General features: G+C 57.8%; 1 protein-coding gene across 1 annotated transcript in view; it reads right to left on the minus strand.

Annotated features, from left to right (window-relative positions):
* Window positions 1–27,573, minus strand: part of CACNA1I (calcium channel, voltage-dependent, T type, alpha 1I subunit) — a 111,583-nt gene that overhangs the window by 57,169 nt on the left and 26,841 nt on the right. The window contains exons 4-5 of the mRNA XM_012637977.1: window positions 16,730–16,827; window positions 4,071–4,230 (exon numbers count right to left, since the gene is read on the minus strand). Coding sequence (XP_012493431.1) covers window positions 4,071–4,230; window positions 16,730–16,827 — 258 coding nt within the window. The remainder of the gene's footprint in view (window positions 1–4,070; window positions 4,231–16,729; window positions 16,828–27,573) is intronic.

Here is a 27,573-nt window from a genome sequence, read left to right on the forward strand (position 1 = left end):
AAAAAACAGGCCATTGGTTGCCATTTACTAGGATGAAGTATTTGCAACATATAAAAGAGATAAATGATAACCATCTAAAGCATATTAAAATCTTCCATAACTCAGTAATAAAAAGGAAAAGAACCCACTAGGGAGGAAAAAAAGGACAAAAGATAAGAACAAAAAATTCACAGAAGAAACACAAATGGCCAATAAAAAATGCTCACCTCATTAATGCAACAAAATAACCAGATGCAAACAAAAGTAGCAATGAGATCATTTTATAGCCATCCACATGGCAAACACTTCCGCTTGATAACACTGAGCGTGCGGCAGGATGAGTGTGAACAGTCTCACACACTGTTGGTGGGAGTGTAAATTGATACAACCTTTTTAGAGGGCAACATGGCATACCCTTCAACAATGAAAATGTGATCACCTGATTCTGATAAAGGCGGCCCTGCAATTCAGTGGAAAAGGATGGGCTTCCCAATCAGTGGTCCTGGGACAATTGACTGTCCATTAAAAATACGTAAATGGATCTTGACACCCCACCAGCACCACAACATGCCATACACAAAATGATCTGAGATGGAATATCGACCTAGATGCAAAAGATGAAAACGGAAAGCTCCTAAAAGAAAGCACCGGGAAATATTTTCATGACCTTGGGTTTGGAAAACATTTCTAAAACTGGACACAAAAAGCAATGCTGGGAAATGATTGATAAACTGGACTTCGTCACAACTAAGAGTTTCTTGTTCATCAAAAGACACCATTAAGAGAGTGAAAAAAGTAATTCCTTCTTCTTCATTTCCGTGCAGAGTCCGCTGAGTGAATGCGCTGCTACTCACTTATCCATTCTACTGATGATTTGGGCTGTTTCTGATTTTTTGGCTCTTGTGACTCATAAATATTCTTGTGCACGTCTCTGGGTGGATATAAGCCATCCTTTCTTTTGGGTAAATACCCAGGGGTGCCAGCAAGTGACAGAGGCAGGATTTGACCCTGAAGGCCAGGCCTGGGCTCCCTGCTCCGAGCCCCTACACCACACTGCGGCAGCAGGGGCTGGGGACCCTCTGTCGGGAACACTCTCCCCACCGCCCCCACTTGCCTGCCTGAAGACATTTTTCCTGTCCTTCCGGGCTCAGCTCAAGGTCACACCCTCCAAGAAGCAAGAAGCCCTCTCCCGTCTGCCGGTCTCTACCTCCTCTGGGCTCCCTCTCCCCGGCCTGGCACGCAGCAGGAGCGCACTTCTGCCATGGCGCCGGGCACTCTGAGCCCTCACTGTCTGAGTCCCACGCTGGATGGTAGCTGAGCGTGGAGGCCAAGATGAAAGGTCTCCGCATCCCCAGGGCCCGGCACAGCCTGGAAGTGGCTGGGAATGATGCAGTGTCCTGATGCCCACACAGCCAGGAGGCTAGATGCTTGGCGGGCCCCTTGCTGTGTGGCCCTAGGTGAGCCCCTCTCTTCTCTAGGACTCAGTCCTCCTCTGCATAGTGACAAGTTGGGCTGAGGCTCTCTGAGGCTCCACCTCTGACCTGCACGGTGTTATGTCCCTTGAAGGGCCCCTGCCCTCCGGGCTCCACCCCTGCCTACCGGCTCTGCCCAGCCCCCAGGGCCCAGCTAGCCAGGGGCTGGAGGTGCTCTGAGAGGCCTCCGGGCAACAGGCCCACAGGGGAGAGCACACGAGGAGGACACTGGGGAATTCACGGATACATGTGCACCTTGCCCCTGCCTGTGACCCAGCCGGGTTCCCGCGTGTCCTCAGCTAGAATCTCCTCCAATTCCAGCTTTCTGACACCCCCCACCCCCACCAACCAAAAAGAGATCCTGCTGCCTCTTTGTGAACCCCAATTACCAACCTTCTCAATTAAGGTCTAGACCTCCCTCCCCTCCACGGTGGTCATAGACCTGGGATGACCTTGGCCTTGCTCTCCATCCAGACCTGAACTTTACTGACCTCCTTCTGCATGTAGTTTTGGCTGCCCCCAGCCCAGGAGGGGGTGTAAGTTGATGCCACCCACCCTAAGAAAATGAAACCCAGAGCTCCCACGGGGAGCGGTGGAGATCACCCAACATCTTCCCCCCGGGAGTTTCTTCCTCCTTTGACATATTTATTTACATTTATTAGCCCCTTTCGTGGGGTGGGGGTGGGGGTGGCTGGACAGTGTTCCTCTTTACTCCCTGGCCCGAGCACGTCCACAGCATCCTCCCTCCGACTCCGCCATGACAGCCGAGGCAGGGCTGGAGCCACCTCTCCTGGCCCGGGGGGCCACAGGGAAACAGACACCCAGGAGTCAGGACACAACAGCTCCGCTTGGAAGGCCTGGGAAGGACTGCGGTGCTCACTGCCAGCCTGCTTCCGGGTGGTGAATGCATTCGCTCATTCACTCATTCACTCATTCACTGATTCACTCGTTCACTCATTCACTCATTCACTCGTTCACTCATTCACTGATTCACTCGTTCACTCATTCGTTCGTTCACTCGTTCACTCGCTCACTCATTCATGCATTCACTCATTCACTTGTTCACTCGTTCACTCATTCACTCATTCACTCATTCACTTGCTCACTCATTCACTGATTCACTCGTTCACTTGTTCACTCGTTCACTCATTCACTCATTCACTTGTTCACTCGTCCACTGATTCACTCATTCATTCGTTCACTCGTTCAGCCACTCTTCATTCGCTCCGTAGCAATTGCTGAGGGAGCACCTGTGCCAAGGCCTGTTCTAGGCCCCGGGAAAGGGGAACGAGCAGGTGCCGCTGCCCTTGTGGGCATCTTGCGTTCTGATCGCCTCCAAAAACCAAGCAGATAAGCCCGTGTAGAGACACCCAGAGACCAAGTAAATCAACTGACAAGAGAGACTGTTCCAGAAAGAGATAAGGAAAATCTAGCGGGATAGTGCAATAGTATGTTCAGGGGGGCAGAGTGAGGGGTGAGGGAAGGGTTCCAGGAGGAGGTGACAGGGGGCTGAGCCGGACAATGAGAAGGTGCCAGCCACAGAATGGTAGAGAGAGAGAATCCCGTGGGACAGAGGGGCTGGTGTCTTGAACCCCCAAGGCTAAGAGCTCATGCCCCCTCCTGTCTTTGAACACCAGACTAGAAGCGGCAGCGGCCTCTCCCCAACCCCCGCTGCCCCGGCCCTGCCTCGGAACCTGTCGACCCCCACACGGGGTGCCCCTTCTCTGGTCTACCCAGGTACCCCACAGCAATGGTGGGTGGGTAAGTTCCTACCCGACCTTCAACCGCCAATCCCCACTCTCCCCAATCAGACAGGCCCAGAGGGGAGAACCCAGCCCAGCCCTACCCAGCGTCCCACGCCTCCTACGGCCTCCTACAGCCGTCCCCAGTCCATGATCAGCACTCAGCAGGGGCGTCCGGGGCCAGCTCCAGCCTGGACCCCCAAGGGCACGAACCCCTCTGCGGCTGCATGCCGAGCACTGAGCCCGGCTTCCCTGAAGGAGCCACTTGGTGCATTTGTCAAGTGAGAGAATGAATGAAAATGCTTTTCTATTTCTAACTCCCCAGGGCCTAGCACACAGTAGGCGTGCACTGATGTACATGATCAATAGAAATGAAAGCATATTTATGTCCAAACACATATGCATATGTACATGGATGTGTGTGTATGTTTATCCAATGACGAGGGAAGAAGGGGTTCTATAGATGTCCAATTTTTCAGACAACTAAGCCCAACTAACACCTCCAACAGCCGAAGCTTCATTTATGTTTAAATGGCTTCTGTCAATCATCTCTCCACGGAGTGTCCCATCTCCTGCTTTCAGAAACAAATGGCCGAACGGGAGCCGACCTTCCCCGATGACTCGGAGCCACCCCAGGAACACCTGTGCTGCGCACAGCGCCAGGTTCTGTGCCTGCTGCTCAGGTTTTCCGTCTTTTTTCTCCCCGTTGGCGTCATTCTGCTTGTGCCTCGGCTTCCCTTTCCCCTCTCACCCGACCTCCCTCTGTTTGCTGCTGCTGCCCTGGTGGTCTCGATTCCCAATAACCCGGAGAGTTGTTAACAGAACTGCGTATTAAGGACGGGGTACCGCGAGCTGAAAGGGCGCCGGGCGCACTCACATGGTGAAGTTCTCCTGCAGGAAGCAGCGGTTGCGCAGCAGGCCGGCCCACAGCTGCACGCCTATGATGCCGAAGATGAAGAAGACAAAGAAGCAGAGCAGGAGCACGTTCCCCAGCATGGGCAGCGTGTCCAGCAGCAGGTTCACCAGGATCCGCATACCTGCGAGGAGGAAGAACGCAGGGACTGTCAGACGGAGGAAAGGTCCAAGAGAGGACAGAGGGAGAGCAAGGTTAGAGAAACAGGGAGAGGGATGGTGGGAGGAGAGATGGGGACACACTGGCAGGGGCTCCCTGATGCTCCCAGTCTGCTCGGTGGCTGTCAGATACACCTTCTCCCTCGTATCTGCCCTTCACTCTGAAAGACGTGGAAAGGGCTCTGGGCCCCGCTGCACTTACACTAGATTGTGGGCGAACAAGCAGGCATTTGTGGAGCACCTTTCATGTGCCCAGTGCTCTTCCAGGTACTTCTCGAATGTGATCCCCTCAGCCTTCCTGACAACTCTCTGAGGTCGGTGATACTACTGCTGTTTTACAGACGGGGACACTGGAGGTTCAAAGAACTGAAGCTACTTGCCCAAAGTCACACAGCTAAGAGGTAGCAAGGTCTGAATTTGAACAAGGTGTCCTGTCACCAACTCTAGCCTTCTTGCCACAACACCTTTGTCCCCAGAGGCCTAGGACTGAGGCTGGTTTACCTCAGTAGGCCCGGCCCCCGCACAGGGCGATCACAGTAGGTGCCCAGCGAATGTGTCTTGAATGCCCTTCATCTCCAGGGCAGTCACTGGTCCCCCTTGACCATGTCAAGACACACCAGAGCTACCCACCCCCACCGACTGCATGATGGAACCAGGCAGAGCCCCCAGAGCCACCTTCAGAAGAGACATGGGCCTGCCGAGGGGCTCAGATCTGGCCCAATATCAGGAGAAGGGGCCTTTTCTATTCCCAAGAAATAGCTGGGCTGAACCAGCGAGGCCAGAGACTCAGGAGAAAATGGGGAAATGGCAGTGGGGACAGGAGTCCCCAGGGAGGACAGTAGGGTAACCCAAGAGGGGATTTGGGCGGACAGGAAAGTGGGTCGTGTGGATGTTAGTCACATGCTGGAGGACCCTGCCATCATGAAAACCCAGCAGGTGGGGGGAGAAAGCCTGTGGAAGGCACGGGCCTCTGACAGAGAGACCCAGGTTCAAACCCTGGCCCTGCCAGCTGTGACCTGTGGGACCTTGACCCTTCCCCTCTTGGACCTTCAGCAAAGTGGCCCAACAAGACAGCAGCCACCTGGCTCAGGGGCCACACCCAACTCCCAGCAAACCCTGCGGCTCCCACCCCGCGGAGAACATGCTCAGCACTGGCCCCTCCTCACGGACTCGCCACCCTTCCCTCTGCCCCCTCCTGCTGGGGTGTCACCCACGTGCACTGTCCATGTCGTCTCTCACCACAGGCTGTGAAATGGACCCGGCTCTCCCTATCCTGGGTAATCATACCCACTGTCATGGTTTCAGTTACTGTCCGTATGTCATTCGCTCCTTCCTGACTCCACCCACAAAGATCCAGCTGTCCCCAATCACTGGTTGCCTCAGTGGGTTTGCACCTTTTCAAGGTCTCTGAAAAGTACACACTGATGGACTCCAGTCCATGTGGTTTGGGTGCGGCTGACATAGAGATCACATGACCTAGGCCTGGCCAATCAGCATAGTCTGTGCCCCCAGCTCCAGTGATAGGTCCAGGATGAGCATGTGACCCCAGCCGGGACCAATGAGAGTCAGCCCAGGGACTTCTGCTAGAACTACAAGGAAAGGATGTGCTCTTTCCGCAGAGGTTGCAAGGTGGGAGGTGAGCCTGGACTTGCAGGGGCCATCTTGCATGGGAGGGCAGCACCTGCCTGAAGTGGAACTCTCCCCAGGGAAAGCAGAGTCCAGAGACAGAGAGAGGGGCAATTCTTGACAATGGCCACTCTCTGGAACACAAATCTGAGCATGTCACCACCGGGGGTGAAAACCTCTGGGTTCCCATCGCCTACGGAAGCTGGAATTGATGGGCCCCCGGGGTGCAGGTCCATGGAGGGATTCCACAAGGTCTACGAACCTTGTGAAATTGCCATAAAATATGCAGGGATGACACCATGAATATTCTGGAGCAAAGGTCCCCACAACTGTGGCCCCAAAGAGGGTCAAGAGCTGGTGGGTCACCCCTGAGTGCACACCCCCCAAGATCCTGTGGGGTCCACACCGCCACCTCTCCAGGTTCATGTCTGTGTATCTCAATTTGCACCCTGTGCCTAGCAGTACCAAATTATTTGACAGTCCCTACACATGCCACGGGATTTCACACCTCCAAACTTTTATCCTTGCTGCTCTCTCTGCCTGGAACACCGTTGCACCTTTCTTGCACCTGCCAAACCCTCATTCGGCCACCACAGCCCTGTTAAAGCTCTTTCTCTCTGTGAAGCCTTCCGGACTCTTTCTCACCCCATCACAGGTGGCGTTCATCCCTCTCTTCTGCTCTAGGCAATCTCAGCACCTCTGACCTAGCCTAGGCTGCCCTGTGCAGGTGTGTAGGTTGTATACTGCACAGCCTAGGAGGTTCTATTCACATTGACATCTAGTCTTCCTCTAGCCCTAGTGTATCGTTGTCTGTTTACCCTTCTGTCTCTTCCACTGGGCTGTAAGGTCCTGAGGACAGGGCCTGTGTCTAAGTTACCCGGAACCCAGCACGTCCTGGCCCAGAAGACAGGCTCAGCTAACATTTGTTGAATGACTTCTCATGGATGAATAATGTGATAACTCACGGGGAGAGAGTGGAAGATTGGAGAGAGGAGGATGGAAGGATGGTGACAAGTAGAACAGGAGCCCTGTCCAGATTGTTTATCCCAGGCGTGATGCTGAGGTGGTTATTAATGAGGGTAATTATCTGGAATTTGCATCACAAATTCTGTGTACAGTGACTTCCAATCAATAATTAATGGCTACCCCCATCTTCTCTCCCCACAAAACTAGGGCAGCCTCCGCTCAGGAGAGGCCGTGGGGCTCCTCGCAGGCTGCCTCAGCCCACCAAGAGTGGGCCAGGCTGAGGGCTCAGCACCCACCTCCCCACCCCCGAATGGGGGAGCGAGGGGTGTGCGGAGGGAAGCAAGGAAATAGGACGGGTACCCTAGTGACCCATCCAAGCGGGCCCACGGACTTACGTGTGTCAACTGCAGGTCTTTCTGGTGCCCTGTCATTCATTCATTTATTCATTCATTCATGAAACACATAATAAAATGCCTGCTTTGTGCCAGGTATGGCCCTGGACACACGGAGAATCCAAAGACAAACAAGACCCTCGCAGGGCGTGGTGACGCCTATGGCCCCAGCTACTCAGGAGGCTGAGGCAGGAGGATCACTTGAGCCCTGGAGTTGGAGGCTGCAGTGAGCTATGATCGCGCCACTGCACCCCAGCCTGGGTGACAGAGTGAGACCCTGTCTTTAAAAAAAGAAAAAGTCAAAAGATAAACAAGACCCATTTTTGACCCTCCTCAGAGCTCCTTGCTAGCAGCAGTGACATGGGGGACCAGGGTACTGAGCAAATGGACCACGCCTGGGGAGTGGGGGCAGCTCCAGGCACATTTGCCGAGCTGGACTCTGCAGGATGGGAGCAGCTTCCAGACAGAGGCGCGGCACGGGCAAAGGCACCCCTCGCCTGGCAGGCTGCAGGGCAGTGGGCTCCCTGCGTGAGAGGTGACTGCCTGGCCAGATTTCAAAGCAGGCAGCGCCCTTGACCAGCTCTGGGCTTCAGAGGCGAAGGGGCAAGCCTGGAGGCCCGGGCACGGGCAGGAGGCAGGCACAGAGGGCCTGGCAGCAGCTGGAGAAGAGGCTAGATCAGAAAGGCCCGGAGGAGGCGGCCCAGCACAGTCCCAGCCTGGTCCCCCTGCTCCGCGGCTGCTCCCTCGGGCCACCTTTGTTGCTCAATTAATTACATTTCCCTTGTTCTCCAGGATATTGAAATTCTGAAAGGCTCCAGCAAACCTGCGCCTGGCTTCGCTGAGTGGCAGCCCCGTCCCTCCTCCCCTGCGCAGCTGGGCCCCAGCTCACTTCATGGCCCTCCCTGGGGCCCAGGGAGTCCCAGGGCCACAGAGCCAAGGCATAATTAGCTAATTAGGGACTCAGAACGAGTTCGTCCCTTCCTTGCCAGAGAAAAGGGGCCATGGGATTAGGGAGTCAGGGAGGACCCCAAAGGACCCCGGCTAATCCTCCCTTTTTATGCCCATGGTCAAGTAATTAGCCAAACAGGTCTGACAGTCACACTCTGCCCTCAGATCCCCCTGGCGCCGGAGAGAGGAGAAACAGAGAAAGAGAAAGCGAACCCGAGAGAGACAGAGAACAGAGAGAAAGAAAGAGCCATGAGGGAGACAGACACAGCACGTAAGTCAAAGTAGGAAGAGGAGAAATTAGGGGAGAGGGCAGGGTGGATACATGGAAGGGGGTGAGAAAGACAGAGAGGGAGGCACCATCTTCCTTAAACCACCCGTTTTACCTCATCTCCCTCCATACCCTTCCCCAGCCAAACCCTCCTCCTCCAGGCAGTCCTCCCTGATTCTCACCCCCAGCCACTCATGAAGCCCTCCTGCCTCTAGTTCCCCAGTTTCCCCATGGCTCTCACTTGCCCTCTCTCAGAACGGGCTTTGTCCTTGTTCTTGTTCTTGATGTAATTTTCAAGCCTTCAGCCTGGGGCGGGAGCCAGGTGTGCCTTGATGGGGCAGCTGCAGGCTGCCGCATGAGTGTGGCTAAGGGCCCCTCCCCCAGCCAGGAAGGGAAAGAGGACCCTGGAGTCCCCAGGACATCTGATGCAGCCCCCACCCCAGTGAGCCCCAGAGCACAGACCCAGGACAGGATTATCTTGGCCCAGTCCCAGCTGGGGGTCCTTGAGGCACAGCTTGCCCTCTCTGGGCCCCAATGGCCTCGTCTACAGAAGGAACAGTGGCTCCTGTCTGGCCAGACTTTCAGGAATACCGCAGGGCCAGGACACGTCTGATGAAAAAGCCCCTGAAGTCAGAAGCCTCCAACGGCCCATGCACCCCACGGGGAAAGTGCAAATCCTTATCCCCCACCCTACCCCGTCCCCTGCTCACACACCCCTCAGTGTGGCCCCAGCCCAGCCACCAGCCTCACCTCCCTCTGCCCACCATGCCACACCTGAACCTGTGGCTCCAGCCAGACTGGCAGCTCCCCAGCATCCTCAGTCCCCACCAACAAGGCCCTCCTTAATCTGCCATCTGAGTCCTGTGACCATTGCGCTGCCCGGGGACAGTTCCAGGTCTGCTTCCCAAGGCAGGAGGTGTCTGCACTGGTGTGGCCCTCTGCACTCAGCCACACACACCCACTTCCAGTTCCCGAGAAGCCCAGCTTCTGGGTCACCTCCAGGCCCTTGCACGTGGGGACAGTCTCTGCACGGCACTGGAAGTTGGGAGCTGGGCGGACGCAGATGGCAGGTGGACAGACAGATGGAGCTGCTCACTCCGTCCACCCTGATGGGCCGGCCCTAGACTAGAACCGAGTTGAAGGGAACCCAGGCAACAGCCAGGCAGGGGTGGCCCCTTGGCAGCAGGAGGGGCACCTGGGAGGGGGTGGCCCGAGGAGGGGGACACACTTCCTGTCAGGCATCTCCCCTTGAGGTCTGGGGTGCTCTCTGCAGACAGGAGCTGTCAGCCCAGATCAGCGGGGCCACTCTGCCAGGCCAGCTCAAGCGGGAGCCGCTGGACGCATGCCAGCCTCTGCCAGGGGCACAGCTCGTGGCCCGGGGGAGGGGAGTCAGGGCAAGGAGTGGCCTGACCCCGGGGCTCCCCTCTGGTCAGGCCAGGGCGGCAGGGCTGCTGAGCAGCGGAAGAGGCCGTCTGCTGCTCCTGCCATTGCCAGCGCCAACTAATCAGGGGCACAGTGGGCACCGGGGCGGCCAGGCCAGGCAGCAGACGGCCAGGCTGCCGAGCTCACAGCTGCTGGCCCCGGGCCCAGCCAGGGAGGGGCCTGGGGGCTGATGAGGGGCCTCGGGGTGCCCACTTCTGAGTAAGGAAACAAACCTCAGCCTCCGGGCACCCCACCTCCTCCCGCCCAGGAGAGGCCTCGGGTCCCTCCCCAAAGCTGCCAGTGCTCACAGCCTAGGGGCCTGGCCCGCCCTGTCTCCCTGAAGGTCCCCTCACCCACTGTGACAACTCCTATCCTTCAAGTGGCCCGTTCCCCTCCTCTGGGACACCTCATCAAAGTACCTGCTGTGGCCTTTCCCCTCGGCCCCTGCTCCCTAACGGCGTGAGCCACTCCGGGCCGCGTGCCAGCCTGCAGGGAAGCGGCTGTGTCTCAATCCTCTCAACCCCACACCTGGCCCAGGGCCCGGCCCCTAGGTGGATGCTGCTCTGGATGGAAGATTGAACCAATCAAGGAATCAGTGAATACATGGAGGCCCACTCCGTGACCTGGCGTCCTGTCCAGGAATCACACCCTCCGGATTTGCAGAACAGAACTTAGAATTTGACCCTGGGGCAGGGGTGCTGCCTTCGCCCTGCCCACCCCAGCATTTCTGGCTGCTCTTTCCTGCTGCCAAGTGGAGTGCTCACCAGATGTTCTGGCCAGATGTTCTCCCACCCGCCCCAGCCCATCTCCTCCAGGAAGGCAGCAGCCCTGGGGAACCGGGCCCCTCCACTTCATCTCCCCTCTTCTCTCCCTGCTTCCCTCTCTTCCTCCCCGACGGGCAGCCGGGCTTCTCTCCCTCAGGACGGCCTGGGAGCCTCTGGCCCTGACGTCCGTGATGTGGCCTGGTGGGGGGTGGGTTAGCCCCCAAAGCCTTCCTTCTGCTGCCCCCCAAGCCCCAAGTAAACACACACTCCAAGGGAAAGCGCCCAAATTTCCACGCCAACTCTATTTCAAGGTGCATCTAACAAATGCTGGCCAGGGCCCTTCGAGAAGGAATCCTGGGGCCTTCCTCGTCCCTCTGCAGCCCGCCTGGCCTGACTGTGGCCCTGGCTGGACATGCACCTGGGCAGAAAAGGGCCAGAGCAGGCCTGGGGCACGAGGGCAGGTGCCTGCGTCACTAACCACAGCGCTGTGTGCCTCCTGCCCTGACTCGCGCCCACCTGCCCGCAAAGGACCCAGCACCATGACAGCTCTGCGCCCCGGACAGTGAAAGGTGTTCAGAGGTCTGGAGCAGACCAGGCCAAGGGGGGTGTGGGTGGGGAGGGGCCTTAAGGCATCACTGCAGCAGTGGGGCCTTTTGTCTTTGACCCTGGATGGGGGCAGGGGTCTCTCCTGACACCCTGCAGATAGGGGGAGGGAGGCAGCAAAACAGCAAAAAGCTCTAGGGTCATGGAAGCACAGCTCTGCTCTAGGGTCATGGAAGCACAAATCCTAGCTCTGCCCCCAGCCAGCTATGTAGCCTTGGGCAGGTTGCTCAACCCCTCCCCACCTCAGTTTCCCCATCTGTAAAGTGGGCATCACAATGGCGCTAACCTCCTACAGCTGTTGTGAAGATGAAATGACACAGCCCATGTCAAGCACCACGATGGGCTTGTCACAGCACCTGATAAACTTTAGCCATTTATCGTTATTAGTAAATCCCCAGGAGATGTGAACGCCTCACCTTCTGCCTCTCCAGCCAGGCACCGCCCGCCCAGCCACACCGTTCCTGGGCGACGCCTCCACTCCAGCTTTGCAAGTGCCAGTCTGTCTGCCGGGAACACCCTCCCCAACCCTCAGTGCACTTGGTGAGCATCTTCCAAAACCAGCCCCTGAGAAGGCGCCCCTGATGCCCCACCTGCACCCTCACGGCCCCCAGCACTTCCTTGCCAACCACGGTGTCTGCTGGTCACCAGGCTCTGCGCACAGGTGGCGTTTCAGCCTTCCAACCAGACAGACATTGGTGTTACTAACTCCACTTCAGAGCTGGAGAAATGGAGGTGCAGAGAGGCACGTGGCTCACCCGGGGTCCCACAGCCAGTGAGCGGAGGCCGTGGGACTAGAAGCTGGCGGAACAGGGCAGCACAAACCTCCAGCTCCTGCTCGTGCAGCTGGGGGCCTGACAGTGGCCATCTCCATGGCATTGTCACCGTGAGCCCCGGCCAGGATGGGCATCCCAGCAGCTGCCCCCGTGCTGCCCAGGGTCTGCTTCCCACCCCCTCCACAGCCAGGGAGGGGGTAGCCAGATAGAGCGGTGGTCCAGGGGCTGCGACTCAGTTGGCTCAGGCCTTGGCAATGACTGCCCTAGTTTCTCCCTGGAGAAAAGAGCACTTTTCATATTTAAACTCTCCAGCCAATGGGCTGAGAGAAGCACCACGGTGGTGTGAGGGTGTATAGTTGGCTGGTGCCAGGAGATAATCGAGCCCCATCTTGCTGATGCCCAGAGAGAGGCAGTGATTTATGAAAGGTCACACAGCGAGGAACCAGAACCCAGCCTCCTGACTCTCAGTTTGTGCTTCCTCCTCCCCTCCCAGCCTCCTCCACACTGTCTCCCTCTCTTCATCCACCAGAGGCCAAGCAGCCAGCACAAAGCCTGCAGGGGTGGGGTGGAGGGACCTATGTCACAAGACTCTGTAAGGTGCACCCTGACTTCCAGGTGCCCCACTCATCCTGGATGAAGCTGAGAGCCACACATCTAATCCAGCTGCTCCTTCCGCTTTGTGCAAATAGGGAAACCGAGGCCCAGAGACACCAAGGGGCTTCCCAGGTCACACGGCAGGCTGATGGCAGAGCTGAGAGCAGAATTTGCATTCCCCTGGCCCCCAGCTGCGTCCCCCTGGTTGATCGTGTTGGGGCTTTGCAGCCGTGGCTGTATTTTGTAAACTGCAGCCAGCCAGCCCACTCCCCACAGCTTCGCGATTAATAACCCATAATTTGACCATGCCTAGCACCAACTCTCCAGCTTGCCACCTAGTGGCCAAACCGAAAGCTATGGGCTACTGTTGAAAAGAATGTGCCCCGCAGCAGAGCAGCTCTAAAGATAAAACAGGAGGACTGGTTGGAGTGTTTCCAGGAAATTCATATTAAAACAAGCAAATGAACAACAACGAAAACCAGAAACCAATCAGACTTCTCGAGGAAGCACGTCTAAGAGCCCGTGCCCTCCCCAAGCCCCGTCAGGCATGCCATTCCCTGGTGGCTCTGGGCAGGGGACGTGGCACGTGAGGACAGAGCTGTCTCCGTGAAATGACAGGCTGGACCAATGGACCCAAAGGACCCACGTGCTGAAGTTACATCACTTAGAGATGTGAGTTTATCTCCCAGATGGAGCCCTGGGCGGTCTTCAGTCTGGGGCAGGGACACATCGGTCACATTTTGGTTCCCGGGTGCCAGTGCTCCCAGGACTCCCCCGCTCCTGGGCTCTGAGAGACTTTTCAGGCTGTTGGTGGAGAGATGGAACCAGGCTCCGGAGCGGGAAACAGACACACGCGAGCACGTGCGCACACACACACGCACACACACACACACCAGCCAGCGGTGGCCATTAGCAGGAAGGAGCCCCCTGAGGAAAGACTCTGAACTCCTCCCTGGGCTTTCTGGGCCACCAAGCCTCTGTAATTGGAGCCGCCAGGAGCACAGAGAACGCTGGGTGCAGGGTCGATCCCGCCCTTCTCCAGAGGCCAGGGCAGGCTGGCACTGGGGACCAGGAGTGACCTGCACAGCCGGGGAGCAGCCTAATGAGCTCCTCACTCAGCGGGAGAGGAGGCGAGGAGGCCTGAGGAAGGAGCGGCACAGACACGCACACCCTCACGGGCACACACTCTCACGGGCCCACACACACTTGTGCACACACCCTCACATGTGCACACATGTATACGCACATGTATCCTCCCACGGACACACACAGACCCTCTCACGCACCCTCACACAGATGTAGAGAAGCCACCCAGCAAGTGTGAGCCCCACGTCCTGTGTTCTGTCCTGTTGCCCCTTAAACCCTCTCCCACTCTCAAATGCCCCCTCACATCGCTGTTCCATGCTTGTCAGAAGGCAGGGTCATGTACAAGGGCCCCTCGGGTGCGGCCCCGCTACGCGCACACACCTCCGGAAGGTGACCGGGGCTGCGGTCCCATGGCGGCTGCTTCCTGGGGGCAGCCCCTGCCTTCCCCCGGGACAGAAATGGGGAGCAGGAGAGATGTGGCCCCCTGCTCCGAACCCTCACTGCTGAGGTCCCTCCTACCCACCCAGCTGTCCAAGCCAGACACTCGACTCTCCAGGCCTGGCCTGGGCCTCGGAACACCCTTTCCATCCATTCGCTCCTCTGCGCCCCGCCTGTCCCTGCCCAGCCCCCGCCATTCACTCGCTCCCATCGCTGGAGAGTCCCCTGGGTCTGCCTCACCCCACCGTCCTCCTCACTTCTCCGGGACCCTCCCTTGCTCACCGCTTCCTTGGTTCCCATCACCCTCGGGCACACTAGGCGGTCTGTCCGCGCCTGGCCCCGTCCCCTCCAGCCTCATGCCCCATCCCTTGGTCCCACCCCTGGCCCCCAGCAACACGATGCTGCAGCTCCCCAGGCCTTTGCCCCAGCCGCCCCCACACACTCCACCCAGCCCCACCTACCCAATCCCCACGCTCCACTGGGGCTCAGCGCAGACAGCGCTTTCTGGGGAGGCCCCCCAGCACCCAGACTCATTCTCCCGCCCCCCACACCTGTGCTCCACCCCTGGCACCTCTGTCTGAGGACTTGCAGCTCTGTGGTCCCAGCACAGGACAGCCACTCAATACAGTGCTGAGTGTGTCCATTTAACACGAATTGTTGGAGCAGCCTCTATGGACCAGGCATAGCTCTGGGTGCTGAGTGAATGGAGTCCACCTCCTGGCCCATTTCCCAGTCAAGGCAGGTGGGCAGTGTTGGGGAAGGTGTGCTGGTTAGGAACTTGGACTCCAGTTTGGTTCCTGCCACTGATCTGCTGTGTGACCTTGGGCTGGTCATGACCCTCTCTGAGCCTCAGTTTTCTCATTTGTTAAATGTGGTAAAGATGGTTTTGAACTAGGTGATCTTGAAGGAGCCTTCTAGAGTTGGTGGGGGTGAGAGAGAGGAGAGAAGCTGGCCCCAGGGTGGCCTCTCTGGAAGTCCCTTCCTTGCCCCCAAGGGAGTCTCCCCAGGGCAGTGGGAGGGGGCAAAGGTGGTAGAGCCGAACTGTTTTGGTTCTCGCTACTCACCCACCCCGCCTTGCCTCTCAGCGCCCCACCCAGGACCCTCACAGCAGCTCAGAACCCCAGGCCCAGGGCCCCTCTGTGCCCTGCCCAAGCTGAGCCAGCCTCCCCTCTCACAGCAGGCACCGGGCCACGCTCCAGGCTCCGCCAGCTCTGGCCACCCTGCTGGTCAGCTTGCTGCACAAATATCCTGGAGCGTGGCCTCCACTGCCCCACCAGGGCCGCCAGGCTGACCGACAGGCAAGCCCCCCAGCACGCTCATGGCAGCTGGACTGCAGAGAGGTCGGCCGGGTAGGGCAGGTGACAGCCCCAAGGCCTCAGGGCTGGGAATGAGGGGAGTGGGGACAGTGCTGACTGCGAAGGAGGGTCAGGTGCCAGGAGACCTTCCCTCTTCTGCAGATGCAGGGCAGAGACGCAACGGTTCAGAGAGAACCATGGAAAGACCTGGGCTTAAGACACACAGAACTCTGTTCAGACCCCTGCCCTGCCACTGACTCGCTGTGCGACCTTATGCAAGCCACTTAACTGCTCTGAGCCTCACACAGGTTGTTGAGCCATCAGGTATCAAGCGCCTGGACCACAGGAGGTGGGCAGGGGCTTATAAAAGCCCCATGGAGTCACGGCCCTCCCCCTCTCCGTCCGTCCACCCCCACCCCTTCCCAACACAGGGCAGTGGAGGAGTCAAAGGAGCTAACTGGCTCCGGCCTTTGCTACTCCCTGGCAGTGCATCTCTGTAACCTTTATCTCCAAGTTTCATTTTTTCATCTGTAAAATGGGAACAGCCCCCTCCCTCACAGGGTGATTGTAAGGCTCAAAACAGACAATGGAGATGAAAACTGTGTAAGGCTGGGAAGGTGGCAGGGCTTGTGGTTGCAAGATAACTTCTCTTAATACTAGGTGGGTGGGCAGGTGGATGGATGGATAGATGGGTGGATAGATGGATGGACAGGAGGATGGATAGATGGGTAGATGGATGGACAGGAGGATGGATAGATGGGTGGGTAGATGGATGGACAGGTGGGAGGATGGACAGGGGGGTGCATAGGCAGATGGGTACACAGGTAGATGGAACTATGGGTGCACAGGCGAATGGGTGGAGGACAGAGCCCAAGTTCTAAGTCAGTCCGCACGAGTGAGGCCGGCAGGTTTTGCTGCCCCAGCGAGTGCTCCCCAGGACCCTTCCTCAAGCTGAGCAGCTTCTTTTCCTACAAGTGCTAATCTTGACATCCTGGGAAGACCACTCCCCGTAAGGCACCTTTTGTCCCTGAAAAGCCAGACTCCCTAGCACTCTGCAGTCCAAGTTCTTTGGGGACACAGAGGCACCAGGGCCACCTTCAGCATCTTCAGGCCCAAATACTGGCCCGTGAGCCCTCTGGGAGCAGGGCCACACCTGTCCAGACACCGCAGGATCCTGCGCCCAGCACGGGCCTGGCCCTGGAAGGTGCTGGTCAGTCTTCTCTGAGTGAACGAAGGATGGGGGCTGCCTGGGTGAGCTGGGGCTGGGTTAGGGGGGTGGGGCCAACTTACTGGGCACACGGTTGATGGCTTTGAGGGGCCTCAGGACACGCACAGTACGGATGGCCGACAGGTTGATGTTCTGAAGGTCCAGGGAGTACTCGACCATCCTGCAGAGAGAGGGGAGGAGAGTGAGGGATGGTGCCGGAGGGACAGCCGGGCTGGGGCCGGGCCACAGCAGTCCCCAGACACACAGCCCACCCATGCCTGCCTGGAAGGGGCAAGTGCCTCAGACAGCGTGTGGCCTCAGCCTGTCCCGGCCTCTGCCCCCTCCCCTGTACAGGGGGCTGGTGACAGATGCAGTCGAGGACAGAGGGAGCAAAGGGAGCAGAGACACTGGGCCCCACTGTGCACCCAGCACGGTGCCAGGTACTCCTGCCCTTTAGGCCTATCCTTTGACCTATGACCCAGGCCAGCCCCGGCTTCCAGAGCAGCCTCTGAAACAGAGAGGAACATCTCCTTCACCCAACAGATCCGCACCCCGCACCCCCATCCACGCTCAACCAGCTCACTGGAAGCAGTTTGGAAGCAGTTTGCCTCTTCCAGGAAGTCTTCCCAGATCTCCCAGAGGAGGCAGATCTCTGGGGTCCCCTCTGGTTCCCCGTGCTTCCACCAGGTCCCGCCTGCTCACTGCCACCTGCCTCCCTCCCCACTGAAAGACAGGCCCCCGGTGGGGGGATGGGGTGTGCCAGGGCTGCAGCCCCAGCGTGACCCCGGGTGACCCCGTCACCAGACCCTTTCCCCCACTCCCCCACCCGGGTTCTAGCACTGCTGCCAGCTCCACCTGTCACCACCAGCAGCAGGAAATGAAGGCTTTTCCTACACACCGCACAAACCTGTCCAATTGTTGTGAAGCCGCCGCCCTCTCCCGCTGCTTGAAGAGTAATTGAGTGAAAGCTCCTTTGCCTGAAATGCTGCCACCAGCCAACCCCAGCCCTCTGGAGCGCAGCCTCCCATGTGTACTCAGTGTCTCTCTCTCTCTCTCTCTCTCACACACACACACACACCTGCACACACACACACACACAGACACGCACACCTGCACACACACGCACGCACTCCTTGGACACCCTCATACGTGCACACTCCTACTCAGATGAGGGGGAGTGACCCAAAAACGTGGCAGACCTAGAACTAGAGACGGAGACCTGGGGGACCTGAGGGGGAGGAGGGAGGAAGGAGGGGGAGGAGGAGGCGGGGGAGGGGCGGCAGCCAGGCAGAGAGGGTGGGGGCAGAGGGTGGCCTGGAAGGGACAGCGAGGGAGTAGGGCCGCCTGAGGATTCTGCGTGGGTGAGCCAAACTGTCATTTCTGTATTTTGTAGAAAGAGCTCTCCAGGCAGCCGGGAGAAGCGTGTGACGGCGGAGGGGCTGCGGGGGCGGCGCACACAGGCACACAAACAGGCCTGGCTGCAGCCAGCCCTCCCCACCACGCTCCACCCCCACAGACGCAGACCCTCTTCCTCCTGCCCTGGTCCTCGGGATCCTGCCGAGGGTGGCAGGGCTGGGCCCCCGGCTCGGTGTTCGCTTTGCTGGGAGCGCTGGAGGTGTGGGTTCCCAGCCCGCCCCGAGCTGTGCGCCCGGGCCCAGGGGCACCCCTGCCTAGCTCGGGCAGGTGCAGGCCAGGACTTGCTCCCATCCCCACGAATCTCACAACAAAAACGAACAGATGCTTGCTAGATGGACAGTCGATGAGAAAAGCAAGTGCTTTCTGAGGGCTCACTGAGCGCGGGCACTGTCCCAGTCACTTCCCTGAGCTACCCCGTCTGAGCCACGCACGTCCCAGTGTGGGCCACCGCTCTCCCCCGCCACCACGACCCGCCCCACTCCGCCTGGGACCAGGGCCGAACCCAGCTACCAGCCCCGTGCAGGACTTGCTCACTGTGGGCGCCCTCAGGACACCCCTGCCTGGTCCCTGACCCCGCCCCACACTGCCATGCGGCCCCCACGGGTCCACGGCCTGGGACTGTGGCTCTTAGGCCAGTGGGGGGCGCCAACCCCAGCCCCTGCCCCAGGATAGGCTGGGGGTCAAGAATGCCCTGCACGATTCAGGGTGACACACAGTGTTGTCTTGGATTGTGTTTCTTTAAAACAAGGGACAGTAGGAAGAAGAGACTGGCCCAGAGGTCCTGAATGAGACACAAATTGTGACTGGCTGTCACTGAGGCCCATGATCACCCAGTTGGTAAACTTTAGGATCTGAACACCTCCCAGACCCCGGCCTCGCCGTGGGAGACTGACCAGGCTCGTGTGCTCTTGGCTGCAGACTCGGGCAACTGCTCTGCCACCACCCCAGTGTCTGAGGGGAACCGAAGCAGCCACTGCCTGGCAGTGCACGTGAAACTCCCAGACACTCGGCCTGAGCAAGTCCACGTGGGGCAGCCCCGCAGCGACACCCCAGCCCAGGCCCTCCCCTTCGCCCCTGGTCTTCAGCATGGGACACACCTTCTGCAGTCTGCTGCAAAAACTCCCCAAGTTCCCCTGAGAACTCGTCAGTTAGAGCCCTTGGGGTCTCAATGAAAAGCCCCCAAGAGAACTTTCCAGTAGAATTTAGTGTCAAGATCTTAGCTCTGAGATTCCTGGCAACCAAGTCAAAAGGGGAAAGGTGATGTTACTGACTTCTTAGCAGCATGAAAGAGCTTGACACTGTAGATCCTTCCAGGGAATCCATTTGCCTGAACATTTCTCCTAGGACCTAACTGTCACTTCTACATTTCATGAACCCACTGGGGGGGTTCCGCTGCAGCCGCGTCTCCGTGTGGGGGAATAAGACAGCGTATAATCATGTTCCGTAAATAAAAACACATAGTAGGTACACAGTGAAGAATGGGTAGTTTCTCATTTTTCTCTGAGGGGAAGAAGATGGAAGGGGGAACACTGGACAAGAGACGAGGAAAAGGAAGAGCACTTCACTGGGAGGCAGGAACCTCGCCGTCCTGACAGTGGCTCCGTGTGCCAATCAGCCCAACCTGGGACAGCCGCCGACAGCTCCAGCCACCCTGTCCTAGCCCGGCCACCATCCCCAGCCGCTGACAGCTGCAGTAGCCTGCCGACTGGTCTCTGTCTCCTGCTTCCTCCCCCAAGCCCTTCCTCAGTCAGCAGGAGCCTCCTGAACTCAGATCTAGCTGTGTCACTGCCCACTTACAACCCTCGATGGCTCCCCATTGCCCTCAGAACAAAGTCCAAGCCCCACGGCCACGGCCTTCAAGGCCCTCCACAATCTGGCCTCTGTCCACCCCCCGTCTCAGCTCATCTAGGTGCTGTGCCAGGCCCCCAAGCACCCCAAACACATCCTCCTCTTGCCCCTTTTCCTTGGCACAGTGCCCTTTCTCCTCACTCATCCTTCCTCCAAGACCACCTCCCCCATGAAGCCCTTCCACTCCCTGCTCACGCGCAGACCCACCCCTCTCTGCTCTTCCACACGCGGTTCGCGCCTCAGTCCTTCATCAGGGAGGCGATCCCAGTGAGGGAGGCAGAAGTGAGAAGAGCCCATGAAGGGCCGTGAGTGATCGTGTTACGCGTGAGCAACTGGGGCCCAACCCCCCGGGAGCCCTGCGAGGCTGTGCGGAGGAGCCTCAGAATTGGACCAGTGGCAGGCGCAGGCTGGGCGTTAGCCACTGGCCACTTGAGGGATGAGGGAGAGCTCCCTGGGGTGCTGGAGAAAGACTCAGGCAGGGGAGAGAGGTGGCACCATGGCAGGGCAGGAGACACTCGCATGGGGCGAGGGGACGTGGGGCAGGCGCTGTGGAGGCTGGGCGTGTCCCTCTCTCCACCCCCCACACCCAGCGCCCTCCTGGCGCCGGCACACAGTAGGCACTCAGGGACTCCGCACACAGTAGGCACTCGGGGACTCCGTCTGGCACGAACAACACTTCCCAATCTTTGCTGAAGCCCACCCGGGACAGAGGAAGCTATCTCCCTCCCCTCCTCCTCTTTCCTCCCTGGAGGACAGCCCATGGCGACTGACCGGGACCCCCGTCCCCCTCCAAAAAGAGGTGAGGAGGGCCGCCCTGTGGGTGCGTAACCACCGGGCTGACTCCCCTCAGGCCTCGAATCAGACATCACTTACAGGAGTGAGAAATTAATTCCTAATTACACAGTTACTTTATCACGCAGCTTCAGTGCTAAAAGTCTAAAAAAATCGACACAAACCCCCTACTACCTCCTGCCAGCTCCCAGGCGCTTAATTAGGTAAGTAATTTTGCTTTAAAGCAAGCAGTTCCAGCCCGAAATCGCCCCAGGAGGAGAGTGGCTAAACTCAGCCCCAGGTTGTCTTGCGGAGAGAGGGGCTCGAAGTGGCCAAGTGGCCGTGCCGGAGCAGGGGCCGGAACCGGGAGTGGGCAGGGCCGGTGGCCCTCCGTTCTCCAGGGCACAAGCCTGCTCACTCCTACCGAGCAGTCTCCCTCCCGCACTCCCGGCTCCAGGGAGAAGCCCAGAGACCCAGGCCTGGCCAACTGGCAGACGCCATATCCCCGGCCCGGCTGGTCCAGGATGGCACGTGGCCACAGCCTCCGAGCTGGGACCGTGGGGAAGAGGTGCTGTCCCTGGCTGAGGCACCGCCTGGAAACCCAGAGGTGCTGATGGCCACCTTGCCTCCGTGGTGGCCTGAGAATTTTGCCAACACAAAGGAAGGCAAAATTCTCAGTGCGAGCCAGAGAGAGGTAGGATCCTGCCTGTCTATTTGGAGCACCTCCCTCCCGCTGAACCCGAATCCCAGATCTGCCCTCCGTTCTTCCCAGTTACGGGAGCCAATGCGCTCCCTTTGGGTCTTGGGGCCCGTTCGCATTGGGTTTCTGTCACTTGCAACTCAGAGTCCCGGCTGGTCCAGAAAGGTTTCCTGAGCACTCACTACCGGCCAAGAGCTTTCTGCACCTTCCCTCAGGTAATCTTCCCAGGGGCAGATCATGGTACCTCCTGCAGATGAGGAAGCTGAGGCTCAGAGGGAGGCCAGGTCACGCAGCCAGCTATCCAGGGACCCCAGAGCTGTGTGCGCCCCCCTGCCCCCCCCGCAGGCCTCAGCAAGGCCTGCGGCAACCAGCCGCCCCTGGCACGAGAGCCCCCCAGCTGGCTGGCGGCCTGCCGGCCCAGCACACGCCGCAGCACGGGCACCAGGACCGGCCCCCCCCGGAGGCCCTGTCGCCAAGGGTCGGCGCGTGGCGCTGGCTTCCGATCCCGGCTCGCTGCTAGTGCGCCATGTGACTGTGGGCGAGTCACTGAACTGAAACATGTTCATGTACAGATTCCGTGCCCAGAACACGGCCTGGCACAAGCAGGAGCCAAGTAAGCGTGAGCTATTATTGTATCCCAGCCTCAACTGTCACCGCAGTTCACACTCGCCCACGCGTCACACCGCACCCTCTCGAGACCCGCCCCCAGGCAGAGTGGAGCTCTCTGGCCTTGTGTCCCCTGGTCCTCTACTGGGGACCTCTGGCTCTGAGGCATTCTCTGTGCATGTCCCTGCTCCTAGGGCAGGGGCTGGCTCAGAGCCCCAGCCGGTGGCAGAGCTCACTTGACTTGGAGGCGGACTCCCGATGTGAGCTCGTCAAACAAACAACTTGAGGGACAAGATCAGAAAAAAGCTTGGAGCTCACAAGAGGCAACAAGAAATGACTGAGATTCAACATCTTTCCAGGAAATACCCCGCCCAGGAGATGATTTCTGTGTGTGGCTGATAAAAATAGGGTGTTTCCTCAATCTTTGCAAGGGGCCCACGGGGGCTTTCTTAAAATGTAATTTAAGATGTAGCTAATGGAAGGGAAGCTGAGATGCTGGAAATCACAGATCATCTGTCAGGAGGGAGCTCTGCAATGATTCAGGCGTGTGTTGGTTTATAACTAGACCACCAGCCTTTGCCAACATCCGGGCACTTAGCACATAGTAGGTGTTCAGTGGGGCTGGGGCAGAGGAAATAACAGAGAGAATGAGGGAGTAATAACATTAACCCTTGACTTTGGCCAGCACCTTAGGATTTATGGGTCGTTTCACCTATTGCTATGGTCTGAATGTTTGTGTCCCACCAAAATTCATATGTTGAAATCCTAACCCCTAAGGTGATGGTATTAGGAGGTGAAGCCCTTCTGGTGGGTGATTAGGTCGTGAGGGCAGAGCCCTGATGAATGAGATTAAAGGCTGGGCGCCGTGGCTCACGCCTGTAAACCCAACACTTTGGGAGGCTGAGGCAGGAGGATCACTTGAGCCAAGGAGTTCGAGGTGACAGTGAGCTGTGATTGCGCCGCTGCACTCCAACCTGAGTGACAGAGCGAGACCCTGCCTCTGATAAAAAAAACATTTTTTAAAGAATGAGATTAGCAACCTTACAAAATAGGCCAAAGGGAGCTCATTCGCTCCGTCCTTCATGTGAGGACTCAGCGAGAAGACTCGGCTAGGAGGAAGTGGGCCCTCACCAGAGGCTGCCTCTGCCAGCACCTTGATCTTGCACTTCCCAGCCTCCAGAACTGTGAGAAATAAATGGCTGTTGTTTATAAGCCACCCAGTTTATGGTATTTTGTCATAGCACCCCAAATGGACTATCTTACTCCATTTTCTGCTGCTATAACAGAATACCTGAGACTGGGTAATTTATTATTTTTTTTAGAAAGAAGAAATTAATTTGGTTCATGGTTCTGGAGGCTGAGAAGTCCAAGATCGAGAGGCCACCTCTGGTGAGGCTTCTTCTTCTTGTGTCATCCCATGTGAGAAGGCAGAAGGGCAAGAAAGTGAGGGGGAGGGGACTGAAGTCCCCTTTTCATCTGGCACCCACTCCCGAGATAACGGCGTTAATCCATTGGTGAGGGCAGAGCCCTGGTGACACAATCACCTCTTAAAGTTCCCACCTCTCAACTCTGCTGCGTTGAGGATTAAGTTGCCAACACATGAAGTTTGGGGGACACACTCAGACCACAGAAACACCCACATCTCCTCACACAAATCCCATGAGACCAAAGAACAGACCGACGAACTTGACCGATGCTCTGAAACCAACGCGGACCAAGTCCAAAGTGCACGGGGGACTTGGGTGGGCCACAAAACCCACGGGAGGGCTGCAAAGACAGACCCCAGGCAGGTGGGAACCAGGGCAGCTCTGGGGACCTCAGTGGCAGGAGACCCTGGACCTTCCTTCTCCAAGCCTGCACTCAGGTGACTTTACGCCAGTGGCTTTATCTCTGGGTAGAGCTGCCATTTAAACACAGGATGCTCCAGTAAACTTGAACTTCAGATAAACAACGAATTTTGTTTAGTCCATGTCCCCACTGTGCCCCATGGTGTCTGCCTCCCATGAAACTTAGCTCCACTCTTCCAGGGTAGTCTTGGCATCACGGCAGGCAGGCACAGCGGCTGGGAACCGGTTAGGGGGCTCTGGGTGGGGCGGAGACACTTTAGACTCTATCACAGCTTAGGGGAAATGCCCCTCTCAGGGGACTCACCTCACTGCTTTCTGACAGCTAGTGAGGCTTCCCAAGTCCTCAGGGGCAAATCGACAGCTATATTTCAGCCTCTGAAAAGGCACAACCCCCTCCCTGCCATGTCGCACGTGAGCATGGGCTCCGGGGGCAAGCCATACCTGAGCAGCCCCAGATCTGGCCCAGAAAGGCCACTGACCTACAGTGGCTGCTAATCTCTCCGAGCCTCCGTCTCCCCATCTGCAAAATGGGGCTGACAACCTTAACTTCCCGGGATTGCGAGGCTGTAACACCACCATGGACAGAGCCCAGCCCAGTCAGTACTTTAGTTCCCAGAGGAACAAAGCCTGAGACTCTCCTATCCACTCTCCCCACCCTCAGGCCATGAGCTGGGGCTGACCTCACACCCTGCCAGGGGCGGGCCTTGACCTAGGTCAGAGCTCCAGAAGCTCTCATCAGGGCTTGGAGCCACGGGACAGCCACAGCTTTGGCCGAGGGCAGACAAAGAAACTGAGGCCCAAGGAGAAGAACGTGGCAGACTCGGAGTTGCCCACCCGTGCATTCTCTCTTCTGACACTGCCTGACCCCGGGGAACAATGCTTGGTTGACTGAGCCAAGATCAATGATGTTTTCTACTTTCCTAGCCTTGCTGCAGCTAAGCATGGCCAGGAGACCCTGTCTACCCAAGTGTGCCAAGAAAGGAGGATCTTGGGAAAAAATTTTGTTTTCCTGATCCAAGTGGACATGCCCTGTCTCTCTTCACCCTTTCCTTCCTGCCTTCAATTCAGACACAACACCCACAGCTTCGGCAGCCGCCTTGCGACCATAAAAGAAAGGCCTGGAAAATCACAAGGATGTCAGCCCCCACATTGCAGAGCTTTCGCCAGTATCCAGAACTTTGTGATATATCAGGAAAAACACTCAGGATTTGCTCGAGCCACTGTTGGTCGGGTTTTCTGTTACTTGCAGCCAAATGCATGCCTGGCAAATACCAAGCAAGTCACACAGAACAAGGACCCGATCCCAGCCGGTGCAGCCAAGCTCCCTGGGTTCAACTCCGGGCTCTGCCCCCTACCAGCTGTGCCCTTCAGTAAGTCACTCCCTGTCGCGGTGCCCCACTTGTGAAGTGGAACTGACCACAGCCCTCACAGAGCTTGTCTGAGGATTGAGCCGGGTGGTGCACGGCAGCAGGCCACAGGCCACGTGAGCACTCAGCAAACACACGACATTCTTATTTTTATCACACCCCTGGATGAGGCCTAAGAGGAGTCAATTCCGTTTGCTTTCTAAAGTCTCACTGGTGGGGCACTCTGGACAAAAGGAACTCTCAGCCAGCAGCCACAGACGGGATGCGTCTGCCTGATCTTTTCAGAAAGCTCTGGTCCAGCGCCGAGGAACAATCTTATTGACTTCTTGCTTCCCAAGAGCCTGTAAGAGTCAGGGCGGGGAAGCTCTTCCCTGCTCGTGTCCAGGGACGATAAATCCTGGCCCAGCTCCTGCTTCCCAGCCCCTGGCCAAGGTGCTGAGTTACTAATTGATGTTAGTCCTATTTTTATTTGTATCATTCATGATCATAGAAATTCTTATATGGAGCTCCCGCTGTTCTCTTCACAAAGTACTTCTACGTGTCATGAGTTACTCGGATCCTGAGGCAGGTGGAGAGACGGACCCCTCCCCGTGCCCTGCCCCTTCCTGCGGTTCCCAAAACTGGGAATCTTCACTCCATTCTTCAGGACTCCCGCTGAGACAGCCAAATGGACGACAGGGTCTCCACGAGCGGCCACAGACCACCTGCATCAGGGCCGTCTTAAAGGCAGAGCCGAGGCCCTGCTGCACCTGCTGGGTGCGGATCCTGGGCCGAGGCCGGGAATCTGCATTTGACACGTGCCCCGGCGAACCTTTCGCTCCCTGCAGTTTGAGGAGCACCGAGAGCCAGCAGTTTGGGGAAGGGGCGAAAGGCCAAGCACACACGTTTGGAGAGTGGGGACGTTGCCCGCTCCTGATCTGCGCACACCCGCCCCGCAGCTGTTCCACTCTCCACACCAGACCCTTCCGTGCCGTCACGGTCAGAAGCTTTCAAGGGCTTTCGGGTTTAAGGCAGCTCCTGTTCCCTGCACTCATCCGAGGCGGCGCCCACGCCACCATGCCCTTGGCAAGCCTCCTTCCGGAGAGGTCCCTGCAGCCCCAGCCTCCGGCCCTGGTTCACCCCAGAGGGCGAGCACTGGAATTCTTGGGGAAGATTTTAGCAGACGAACCCAGGCCCCTCCCCACAGGTGGCAACGGCCACTTCACCTTGCTGGCTGGGGGAGGAGGCAGAATTGCCAGCGTGGTGCGCCGGGGGAGAGATACAGATGAAGAACATCTCGAGTTCAACAGGAACGTAATTGAGTATGTCGTGACCCCTCACTGGGCTCGGGCAGAACGTGTAGCTTAAGTGATCAGACGGAGGTGGGTGCAACTACACACAGGTAGAAATGACTCCCGGGCTTTGTCACACACCGGAAGAGTCTCTAGCGAGGTGCCACCGGCTCGCTGGCCCAGACGGAACAAGCACAGGAAGTAAATGGAACAAGTGGCTGAATCAGGACTCCAAGAGGCCACTGTAAGATGAAATTAATAGCAAGAAATGCAAAGTTTGGTATTTGGGTTTAAAAAAAAATCACCTACTTTTAGTTCCAGCGTGGGAGAGACCTGGTTTGGAGGGTGCATATGGCCTGGGGGTGGCAGGGAGCACAGCCACGCAACAGGTCACCACGATCCTACACTTCACTGGGCAAGGGCAGCCCAATCTCGCTACCCCATAAGCCATCTTCGGAGATTGGGGTCCTGTTCCCCAGCCAGGGACGGAGACAGCCCAGAGCAAGTTCAGTAGGTGAGGCCTCTAGACGTGCTGTCCTTTGACAAGTGGTGGGAGGGCTGGGACATTTCATCTGGAAGGGGAGACTCAGGGAGGACAGGAGCCACCCTCCAACTTCTGAAGGGTGTCAGTGACACCCTCCCCACAGCCTCCAAGCCCTTCCCGTGTGATCAAGCCCCTACGCCCCTCTGGCTTCATCTGTCCGCACCTACCCCTGGGCTCCAACATTACCCTCTGCTCCCCCTCCCCCTTCCTCAAACACCCCCCCCAGGCCCCCTGCATGCTGTCCCCTACCTGAGATCCCCTTTCCCCCCACTCTGCCTGGCCAGCTCTTACCCACCAGGTCTCTCCCTCAGGGCAGCAAACGCTGACTCCCCAGTCAGAATCGGGTCCCTGGTCCATGACTCATGGGCCTGGATACTTCTTTGCAACAGCCTGGATCCCAACTGGGAATTTAGCTGTGAAGATCTGCTTTGTATCTGTTTCCCAAACCACGAGCTCATGAAATCACAAAGAGCATCTGCCGTGTTCATCTTCATGTCCCCACTGCCCAGCACAAGGCCTGGCATGTAGTAGATGCTCAATAAATGTTGATTTTGTGA

This window comes from Propithecus coquereli, unplaced genomic scaffold (genome assembly GCF_000956105.1).
Source record: "Propithecus coquereli isolate 6110/MARCELLA unplaced genomic scaffold, Pcoq_1.0 Scaffold126, whole genome shotgun sequence".
Classification (NCBI taxonomy): domain Eukaryota; kingdom Metazoa; phylum Chordata; class Mammalia; order Primates; family Indriidae; genus Propithecus; species Propithecus coquereli.